The sequence below is a fragment of the Oratosquilla oratoria genome, chromosome 37 (genome assembly GCF_046742065.1).
Source record: "Oratosquilla oratoria isolate Oo_2021 chromosome 37, ASM4674206v1, whole genome shotgun sequence".
NCBI classification, from domain to species: Eukaryota; Metazoa; Arthropoda; class Malacostraca; order Stomatopoda; family Squillidae; genus Oratosquilla; species Oratosquilla oratoria.
The window spans coordinates 17,050,537-17,063,036 of record NC_134813.1 but is presented as its reverse complement, the minus strand read 5'-3'; the positions used below and the strand labels follow the sequence as shown (position 1 = coordinate 17,063,036).

General features: G+C 39.2%; 1 protein-coding gene across 1 annotated transcript in view; it reads left to right on the top strand.

The window, feature by feature from the left end:
- Positions 1-12,500, top strand: part of LOC143019539 (sodium-dependent phosphate transport protein 2B-like) — a 46,684-nt gene that overhangs the window by 11,145 nt on the left and 23,039 nt on the right. Inside the window, exon 2 of the mRNA XM_076175255.1 lies at positions 9,448-9,492. Coding sequence (XP_076031370.1) covers positions 9,448-9,492 — 45 coding nt within the window. The remainder of the gene's footprint in view (positions 1-9,447; positions 9,493-12,500) is intronic.

Below are 12,500 nucleotides of genomic sequence, written 5' to 3'. Positions count from 1 at the left end.
TTGACAAAGCCAGTGGTCTAAATGTCAGAATGTTATCGACGAGGCATGAGAATATTTCCGGATTTTTTTATTCGTAAGAATTACAATTGGCGACCTCGCCCGGGTGAGAGGAGTAAAGGCTACCTTAGCGAGTGTATGTATGGAAGTGCGATATAATTAATTTTGTGTTTACTTATGAATGAGTACATTCACACATACATGCATACACACTTAAACACTACATACCTACATACATGTACACGCACATGCATCAATATATATATATATATATATATATATATATATATATATATATATCTGGCATTTATACCTCAGGACCACTAATGCTTTGCATCTGACTGCGTTCATATAGCTTGGATCCATGTAGTCTATACATTGGCCTCGAACTGGGATTATATTTCCTGTCTCAGTGCAGAATAAGATCCTTTGTTTGAAGAAATAATGGTTCTCCTTGTCTTTGTATTCGATTCATATGGGTGATTACTTGTGTGGCGATAAATGGCAGTGTCACTGATGATTGCCATTAAGATCCTTCGAGTTTCTGGAGTTCCGGTTACTGTGTCGTGACACTTAAATAAGCGGAAGACGCGACGTCTTTTCACTTGAGAAGATTTTTGGAGGCCATTCTGAGAAAAATCGAGAAGCGTATGTGTCTAACTTTGGTTAAGAAACGGTTGAGACATCTGCGCGACGTCTTTTCACTTCTTGAGAAGATTTTTGGAGGCCATTCTGAGAAAAATCGAGAAGCGTATGGAACTAACTTTGGTTAAGTAACGGTTGAGACATCTGCGGTCATTTCCCTGTCGGGGTTCAATGTGCGTAAATTCGTTATTTGAAGACTGGTTTGCGAGAACACCAACAATATCGAAGAGGGAATTTACGTTTATTTTTATTTTGTGATAACAGATGGCTCTTCTTGTGAGAGGTATCCTTCAGCATGATAAAAAGAAAATTAAACCTGTTTTTGCGTAACACTAAAGAAGGCAGTGACACTGAGTACTGGGTAAGTCGATGCAGTGCACAGAATACTTTTTTATTCTTTATATCCTTACATGTTACATTTATCTGTTTCGCTTAGAACTTTTAGTATATTATGCAATATAGATGGGACGAATGTCAAAAGTTATCTCTCCTAGATGGAGAATGAACAAAAGTTATTGAAATATTAGTGTTTAGCTCACGATTAAACTAGATAGATCTTTAGGAGGAGAAACCTCTTGCGATTGAATCTTTAGTAAAGATATACCTCGTTTTTTTTTAAAAGTGTTCCCGACTTGTAACAGGGTATGAAGTAAGCAAAAAATATTTGATGCGTGTAATAAATAGATTTGATGAGGATAAATACCTCACAATAAAATATATTATTTGAACTGGAGTGGTGATGAGTTCATTGCAAAAAACAAAAATAGGAATCATTATTTCATAAAACGGACGAAGACAGGAAGCAGGTCTCTGTGAAACTTTATCGGTGTTGTTGTCAGTATTGCTTCTGCAAATACAATAAACATAATAGATGCCAACCCCTACGATGATATATATATATATATATATATATATATATATATATGTATATATATATATATGTATGTATATATATGTATATATATATATATGTATGTATATATATATATATATATATATATATATAAATACACACACAGATATGATAATCATCCCAAACTTGATCAACCTAGCGAATTTGGAAGAAATTTTGCCGCATGAAACGAATATGGCTACCAGTAAGGTAACACAGAACCGTATAACAACAAAAATAAATCAGCCCGCACACTCACAGGCCACTTTTCCGGTCGCCGGACAAAACCAGGACTGTTCAGGCCAAACTGAGTGTGTGTGGAGGGGGTTATACACACTCAGTTTGAACTGAACAGTCCTGCTTTTGTCCGATGGCCAGACAGGCGGCCTGCGACTGTATGGGCGTCTTAAGATCTCGCTGTAGAACATAAGAACATAAAAATAAAGGAGACTGCAAGAGACCATAAGGCCTACACTAGGCAGCTCCGTATCCATCTCCACCTGTCATCCCCATCCATAAAGTTGTCTATTCGTTTTTTTTAAACAACTGATAGTTTCAGCGCTTACTACATGGTTACTAAGTTTATTCCATTCATCGACCACCCTATTAGTGAACCAAGTCTTGCCTATTTCCTTCTTAGATCTAAATTTGTCCAGTTTATACCCATTACTGCGAGTCCTGCCCTGTTGTTTTAATATGATGACTTGTTTGCATCACCCTTGCTATAACCTTTGATCCACCTGAACTCTTCTATTAGATCACCCCGCACTCTGCGTCTTTTCAGAGAGTATAAGTTAAGGTGCCCAAGGTTAAGGAATACTATGGCTGGTGTTCATAACGTAAGCGGAACAAATGACGTTCCAGTGAGTGACTATGGACATTGGTGTGACCATGTAGCATGCCACTGTGGACGACGATAGCTGTTACAGCTCTGGAACGAGTCATCAATTTAAGGCGTACCACGGCTCGTTGTTGTGTTGGGTCGGGATGCGCATGATGCTGAGAAGGAAGACGGGACGGTATGCGGCGTTGTGCTGTCCTTGAGGAGTCTCCGGGTTGGCTGTGTATATGCCCCGACACGAAGAGGTGTTGTCATGTTGTCTCTTGACCTCCAGTTATTGCGGCGCATCGTCTATCATAATCAGCTAGTTAGCAACGTCATTTAACCCGTCCAATAGCCAAAACTACCTTCCCTAGCCATATATAATTTATTTTCCATTTCTCTTTCTTTTTGGAGCAAAGTTTTACAGAATATTGTATGTAACGTTCGTTTTTTACTGTGTTAGCGTCCTCCCTGCCCACAAACGCTACAGGTGTCCATTGTTACACACGCTTCCAGACACATCTTTTTATTACTATACATAGGGTTGCCTCCTTATCTTTGTTTTCTATCACCTATAAAATCTCTTGCTGTACAAGTCATACACAACTTTTATTGATTATACTCAAAAGGTGGTTCATATAAAAATCTATTTCATTTCCACTCAGTCGTTAGTTAAACCATTTTCAACATTTCCTGCGCTACTGATGAATCCTTTCATTACCTTGTTGGAACCTGTGTTATACTTAGTTACTTAAGCAAAGTTTTATTATTTTTTTCTATTATTAAAAGTTGACTAGTTTTTGTCCTTTAAGATTAGAAAACACTGAGCAAGTGGACTTTCATCTTTAATCGATAATTCCCCACTAACAACGTGTAAAACGAAACTTTTGAAAGCAGATGTCTGTAAATTCCGTGGCAAATAGAGGGGTGAACAAGAAGAGAGATAGTTGATCGTGTGGTTGCGGTGTTCTTGTTGCTACCCTGCACATCCGCAAGGGGTGTGGCAACTTCCAATCACAATCCACTTCAAGTTCATTTTTTTCCCTACTCTTCTTTCTCTTGTTCATTTGCCGGACTGTACATTGATCCTCACCACTGATGCTATCAAGTATCTTTTCGTATATCATCCTCTCTATGTCGTACAGCTAGATCAGGTTCTACCCACAGTCTAAAGCCGCATTCTTTTGAAGGTTTGGATTGCCAATAGCTCAATCTTACGTAACTTTTTTTTCTTTCTTCCTCCGATGAATTCTAGTTATTATTTCGTTCTACATGTGGCAGTCACTCATCGGAAAGATGAACGAGGTTTCTTCATTTCTCATTAGAAATGTCTCGAAGTATGAGCGACCTTTTTTTTTTTTTTTTGCTGAAGATCCCAATTGCTTAGAAAACTAGACATATAAACAAACGGTCTGTAAACTGTAAAGTTATATAACCTATGCGATCACACCAACAAAGTGAGAAATGATGAGGACGCGATACGACATTTTTGTTGCGTGATTCGGCCTTGCCTGGGCAAAGACTTCGAGATGGAATATGTTGTGATTTGGTGGAAATATAGTAATCCAGAGACCACGCATAAGAAACAAAGCTCCTCCATCGCTCCCTAAGCGTTTTTTTTTTTTTTTTTTTTTTTTTTTTTAAGACACGCTATGCATATGTCGTAAGTAACTGAGGTTTGGATCATAGCCTGAATAAAGAATTGATCAACCGAGACCCTATGGAATTCTTAGACATGGCGACATTGCGCACACTCCAACCTTGGACGAAATCCAACTGAATTATTGGAATCCAACCAAATCCGTTGACTAGAGTACCCGTGGCTGAGTAACGCTCGTGAAGGTCTGGTCGAGTTAATTCGTGCCAGTTTTCAACCCTTCACCCACCAAGCAGAATAAGTTCACTTAGTTCCAGTCAGAATGTTATCTACCGTGGAAGTCAGGGCAGCAAAAGAGATAAAACAGAGGTTTACGCATTATGTGAAACAGAATCGCTCACTACCTGCCACCACGATTCATATACGGTGCGCCACGGCGCGACGGAGCTAAACAAAGTGGAAGACGTGCGAGAGAAAATGGAAAGCTTGCACAGGATAAAAGTATCGCTTGCCGAGTCACTCGGAGCCGGTGGGTACGTACGAACTGGCCAAGTGGCCGAGAAGAACAGCTAACTGTGCGTGAGGAGCAAAAAACGACTAAGCTGAGAAAAGGGAAGAAGAACTAACGCGAGTAAAGGTGATTAGAAAAAAATAACGTCTTTCCTAGACACGGGAGAGATCTTAGACACCACGCCACTTTGAGCTTCCTGGCAAATGTATCATAGTATACGCGGTTCTTAGTTTGATAATGGAGGGATGGTTTTCGTGTGAAGTGGTAAATCTCTTTGTGGACGGCGAGTCCGTGTAGAGCCACTGCGTGTCCTAGATGCAACCAATTCTGTATACGAGCAAGTGACTCGTCATCTAGAAAGGGGTGGTGTCTCGAATGAACTGCGCATGCGCCAGTTAACGTCAACTCTTATGAGTGACAAACTTGCTAAACGTCTGCCTCAAACTGTCAAACACTTTAAAGAATTTGACTGGGGGCAAATACTATTCATAGTATATCATATATGGTAATGCTGGAGGGGACAGACATTTAGAGCTTCAAGTTTAGCCACTTTTGACGTAATATTCTTTTGTCGTTTTATTTCTAAAGTGCAATCTATACTGTCAACTAAAATCTATCCTAAGATTACGAGTCACAAAGAAAATTAGGAACATGTAGGAAGAATTATGATGAATGGATACGAATTTAAAAGAATAAGTGATACAGGATCCAGTCAATGAAATACTATGTTTCTTTTCTGGCAAATTATGCAATACTTGTTTAACAGTCTGATAAGAAAACGTTGACATTTCCCATTTCACAAGATGACATTGTTTTGATTGAGTGAAATTGTACACATACACACACACACACACACACACACACACACACACACACACACACACACACACACACACACACACACACACACACACACACACACACACACACACACACACACACGCGCGCGCTTCGAGTCGTTACTCCAACTCTCGTGGGCGGGGGGTTGGGTGTGTGTGTGCGTGTAAGGTCACAGCATTACCCATAGATCGGTCATACGAGCTCTGAGCTCTCTTCCGGGAGGGAATTAGCTGTCGATCACGCGTCCAACCCGTGATCCAAAGACCAAGGTGACTCACACACACACACACACACACACACACACACACACACACACACACATACACACAAACACACACACACACACACACACACACACACACACACACACACACACACACACACACACACACACACACACACACACACACACACACACACACACACACACACACACACGCATACACGCTTTGGGGAGAGAAAGGTAGACAAACATGGCAAGAAAATTGAGATGTTTCTTTCTTGAAGACATGTATGTCATGAATAGAAAATGTTGCCTGGGAAGCCGGCTGTAGACAAGTTACATCAGAATGACGAGTTGCATTCTGTGTAAAGTACAGGTGATACAGAAACCTCTAGAATGAACGCTGGGGATGTCGTGTGCCACTGAGCATAAGCCGAACTTAGATTACGTAAAAGAATTTAGGAGAGAAATAGCTTCTACAATTTGTGAACTGGCAACTAGAGGACCTGCCCTACACCAGGTAGGTAGGCCCTGAATACAGTATATGGGAAAGGCTAACAAGATGTATGTAGAAATGGATCTGCCCTAACTTGGTACAGATTTCTCCCTTGCGCAAAAGAACTAGAATTTGCGGTTGTTGGTTTCCACTAAGAAGGCCGCTTGTGGCTGGTCTGAAGTTTTCTTAGGTCTTATTTTCAAATGTGGGGATTTTTGTTATTATTTTATTTTATTTACTTATCTAGTCACTTACTGCTTCTAGATGCACCGTAGGTAGAAATCTGACATTAAACTAAGACGAACGAGAATGATTTCTCCAGATATGGGACAAAAACATGATGCCACAGGTGAATTGTAGGGTCATTTTTGCGCTGTCCGCTCCCGTTACATTGAGAGGTAACATTTTTGGCCATTGCCGGCGCGTCCGTAAGGTGGATGGATATAATTATTACACATCTGTCTTCTTCGAGCTTTTCACATTCCTTTCTGGTATCTTTAGATCCTCTCTGTCCCAGGGAATGGATACGATTATTACACATTTGTCTTATTCAAACTTTTCACTTTACCAACCTCTTTCGTGCCACGTGACCTGTTTTCTTTCCAACTGCCGCAACTGTCGTCATGAAATGATCTCTTAGTAGTAAAGTAGTTAACAATTACCCTCAGCCTACATATATAGTAGTCTTAGATTAATCTTTTATAATATTTGATGCCCTATTATTCATGTTTCTCTTTAGGATCATTAACTTCTTAGGGGTATCGGATAGTTTTTATCTATATATTTGATGACGTTGTTCAGGTTAGTATCAAGAATGTCGTCAATTAAATGTGATCTCTTGTCAACAACATCTTAAGTATCAACAATTATTCTCAATTCTTTGTTGCCTTTTTCCTAAATACCATAAGTATTTAGAATCATACATTTACGGAGGAGGGTGGACGACATACATAGGAAGAAAATGCGCAACGTTTAGGTCTCAGTTGAGTTCTCTCGTGCAGTTTTCTGTGGTGCGTATGCTGGACTGGGAACCCCAATTTTAATGTCCCTCTGGCGGTAGGTGGCAACTACGTCGCGTCAGAGTTGCACATTGATACTTGATTAAACTTAATTTTGTAGATACTTTTAAGTAATCTTGGGCGTTTGGGATACTGTGTTTACATATAATGAATTTTTCTAGATATTTTGTATAGGATGTGCATAGGCATCAAAAGACACATGTAATTGAACCAGTTTTATTAAATTCTCCTGTGTGTACGAGTATGTTATCAAATTGCATCACGTTGCTTGTTGGTGACAGTATATGTGATTCTGAAAGCATTTACTCGTGTATATTGCATCATGGTAATCCCTTTCCTACCGGATACATGCACGAGATAATAACCCTAATTCTGTGGTGAAACTTGAATGACTGGAAGGTTGTTACAAGGCGATATTTACTTTATAGCAGTTTTCTCGGCGACACTCGAACGCATAATGGTTTAGAAAAGGGAATAAAGTTTAGTCATACTCTGCAGTAAAAGAAAAAAACAAATAGACATAATTTCTTGTATAAGATCAGATTGGATATTTGTAGACAATTAACCTAGGATGATTTAGTGTCAAGACTGGTAATGTTTGGTGTCGCAGCTATTGGAGGGGTTGCCAACGTGCCTGACCAAGTACGGACTAGATGCTGGAAACGAGGCAGCTCATTGAGGCACATAGGAAAAGTTGAGTCAAACATATTTGGTCAGGTCTTGCATTTGGTTAGGTCACGCCATACATGCAATCACCAAAATGCTTTGGAGTCGATCACTATACAAAGAAACATATAAATACAAATTGTTTACATCTCGCAAAAAAAAAAAGGTAGTTTGGTAAAACATATTACAACAAGATACAGCGAACCAACAAAAAGTCCCTTGGTTTATAGTGAGCTCGGATACAAAAACAGTAAGGAAGAAGTGATGGAGAGATCGCCCATAGCTTCTGAGAAAAAAAAAAATCTTACAAGCCAAAAACATAAATGCAAGTCTGAAAACGCCAGTATTAAGTTGAAGGTATTCTTTTGAAATTAGTTCACATTGCTCCATAGTATTCAGATCTTACCCAGTGGACGAATCCGTCGCTCCTTCCAAGTTGCGTTTGTCGCCCGCAGTGGGCCACGCATCAGTATCAGCGGCTACCGGGTTTTGCCACGTGACCTGTTTGGCCGTTGCAACGTGCTCCCCTGGCGTCAACTCCTCACGTCCAGTTACAACATAGACCTTAGACCCTGGTTCTGTTCTCTTCGCTAGAATTGTCTAACTGCTAGGATGTCCTTAAAGACTTGCACCGTTACATTTGACCTATTCATCTAATATTTCTGATACATTTGACCTAATTATCTAATATTTCTAATACATTTGACCTAATTATCTAATATTTCTAATACATTTCACCTAATCATCTAATATTTCTAATACATTTGGCCTAATCATCTAATATTTCTGATACATTTGACCTAATCATCTAATATTTCTAATACATTTGGCCTAATCATCTAATATTTCTAATACATTTGACCTAATCATCTAATATTTCTAATACAGTTGGCCTAATCACCTAACATTTCTAATACATTTGGCCTAATCATTTAATATTTCTAATACATTTGACCTAATCATCTAACATTTCTGATACATTTGACCTAATCATCTAATATTTCTAATACATTTGACCTAATCATCTAATATTTTTATACATTTGACCTAATGACCTAATATTTCTAATACATTTGACCTAATCATCTAATATTTCTAATACATTTGACCTAATCATCTAACGGTATTCTTTACATATTAAGTTATGGCTAATGTAACACGGGTTTTATTCAAAACTGAGGAGCGACTGGAGTTTCAATTGATGTGACATCATCTTGTCCTGACTCTACTTCCGAGATGAAATTGTCTGCCGATACTCATTGGAAAAAAAAAAAAAAAAAAAAAAAAGTCATGCGCATCACTAGGCTGGAAAGACTGATACATTTCGCAAGGTTTGTCCAGGTGTGGACAAAGGGGGTCGAGTGTCCGGAATGTTTCCAGCCACTCCTAACCTGCTTTGGTGTTACTCACCTCTTGGTGAATACCCGCTCATATATGTCTTCTCGTTTGAGGGGTAAATGGTACCTCACCTTTCATTAAACACAAATAAAATTAACTGGCGTTATGCTGGATGAAATATATATATTATGTCGTAGCATAATGTTTATAGGCAAAAGGTTCTTCTCCTTTTATAGGGAGAACGGTGCAAAGACTATACACATTCCCATATAAAATATAAACAAAGGCTCATCTCAACACCCTCCCCATCTCAACATTATAGTAGCTCTCATAGTAATAAGACATAATGCATATTCGAATGTTCTCAGAAGATTAATATTTTTTCTTTCTTTCATTGCAGGTTGGAAAGGGAGAGGTCAATCTGTCATTCACTCCAGATAAAGAGGTAAGATGGATTGTTAATATATGTAAAGGTAGAGATTTATATGAAATCTGCCTCAAATATGAGCCAAAAGAATAATGTAACAGCCATCACTAATATCATAACCACAATAATATAACCACACCTCACACACACTTATACGCACGCACCCGCACACACACACACACACACACGCACGCACACACACACACACACACACACACACACACACACACACACACACACACACACACACACACACACACACACACACACACACACACACACACACACACACACAACTCAACGGCGTAGTGGTAGCGTTCGCAGCCCCCACTACGGCGGTCCGAGTTCGAATTCCGCCCAGGGTTGAAATAATTTCAGTATCGCTGAGCTGCTAGTTGTTATTCTAACTCTCGTGGGCGGGGAGTTGGGTGTGTGTGTGCGTGTAAGGTCACAGCATTACCCATAGATCGGTCATATATGAGCTCTGAGCTCTCTTCCGGGAGGGTAATTGCTGTCGATCACGAGTCCAACACGTGATCCAAGACCATGATGAATCACACACACACACACACACACACACACACACACACACACACACACACACACACACACACACACACACACACACACACACAGAATCACACTCACCCACACGCGCGCACGCACACACACACACACACACACACACACACACACACACACACACACACACACACACACACACACACACGCACGCATACAAACACGACCACAAACACCGATACAGATACAAATGCAGACACATGCACAAAAGACACATGCATTTGCAAGCGCACACAACACGCACACATATGCACGTGTACACGTATACACACACATATGCACACGCACAAACGCTGTATTACCACTGGAGGCAGTAAAATGAGATTTCGCAAACCTACCTTATATTTAACAATTACACATTTTGTATGTAAGTGTGGGTGTGCAAGTGTGGTTGTATTTTCGTTTGTATTTGTGTGAATATGCAGTATGTATATGCGTGTATGTACCTGATCATACCTAATTGTCATATACAGTATGAAGAATATGCTCGTTGGTGAAACTTGATTTTAGTTATGTTGTCTGTCTACTGTTTCTTCTTCCATATTGTTTTACAAATACATACATACATATACCAAGGCTTTTTCCCCCTTCCAAGGGAGGTAGCCAAAATGGGGAAAGGCATAAAAACACTCCCACCCATTTCATCCCTAAATACCCTCCACACCCCTCCCACCCTTCCTCTCATCTGAGCACCTCCTGGATGACGGGTCATCCCTGCACCCTGCCCACCGCCCTGGGTCAGAAGCAGTGTCGCAAATAGTTGCATATAAAAAAATCTCTCTTTATATTTTATAAACACTTCGTCTCTCAGTTGCAGTGTCTCAATAGACCATTACTAATCTACAAAATAATCTTGGTTTATCTTTACATTTATTAATCACACCTTTTCAAAGAATTTTCTTTTCCGCTGTTAATATATTAATTTCTGGTCTTGTTTTAATGATTTTTTTTATTGGTTCTTCACTTTCTTCACCTTCGCTACCCTATACTCATATTTTTAACTTATCACATCTTCTTACCCAACTCCTCCTTTGACTGATTCCCCCATTTTAGACTTTGTATATGCTTTTAATTCCACTCCTAAGGCGTGAATATTCATGAAGATTTCCCATTTCTTCTGTTTCTCTGATTTTACTCTCCGGTCCGTTTCATCTAGGATTTTTCATTTCCCCAGTTCCATGTAATTCGTACTACCAGTTACATTTTCCTTGTCCATATGACGCATTTCCCATTTCTACATTCCCTGTAGCCACATGGAATTTAAAAAGTATATGGTCACTTCTTTAGGACATTTGTATTCCAAGAAATCTACAACTTCTGGTTCTTTAGCTGGTAAAACATTCAATCGGACTGGTATGCCGTCTCCTCTTACGCTTGTTGCCTCTCTAACCTATTGTGCCTTTACGTAATTCATTGTAATATTAAATAACACTTTTTCCATTTTTCTTTTGTCTTCAAACTCCTGCTAGTTCACTTTCCAACAAATAATGTAATTTATAAGAGCTACGTTGTTAATTTTTCAGACTTTTTCGAATGAACCACATCTCCCCATTTTATACCTTTTTTATATATATATATATATTTCATTTTTCTTGATGAATATTTACATTTTCATTCAACTTACTCTAAACAAAATCCATTACATTCGTTTCTTTCTCTATTTTTTCATTGAGCTACACATAATGGTATAAGCTAATTTCAATTGTTTTACATTGTCATTTCTTTTGCTCTCCTTTCCATTACCTCCAGCTACTATTTCCTTAAATTCTAATGTGTATATGCATGTGTATCTGAAGGGAAATATACCCATATATCCATGCACACAAGAGTAAATGTATACAAACACACACACACATACATATGTATATATGTATGTATATATATATATGTATATATATATACATATGTATGTATATATATATATATATATATATATATATATACATACCGTACATACATATACCAAAGGCTTTTTCCCCTTTACAAGGGAGGTAGACGAAGAACAAAGGCATAGAAATCCCTCCCACCCATTCCACCCCCTACATACTCCACTCCCCTCTACCCTCTTCCCTCCCTCAATTTATTTCTCATACATACTCTCTCACTCCCCCATCCCCCACCCACTCCCCCACATGCATCACAACATCATCCATATACAACCATTATCCATTCATCCCTATCTTCTGTCCTCTCCTGTCCTTCCTCAACAGACATTCCCCTCTTTCCCAATGCCCCTTTCACCCCATTCATCCGTCTTATACTAGGTCGTCCCCTTATGTTCACTCCTTCCACCTCTGTCTCCCATAGCTCTTTTACTAGTCTTTCTTCACTCATTCTTTCCATGTGTCCAAACCATCCTATAACTCTTTTATCAACCCTATCTCCCAACTCCTTTTCCACCCCTGTTCTCCTCCTCACCTCCTCATTTTTCACTCTGTCCAGCC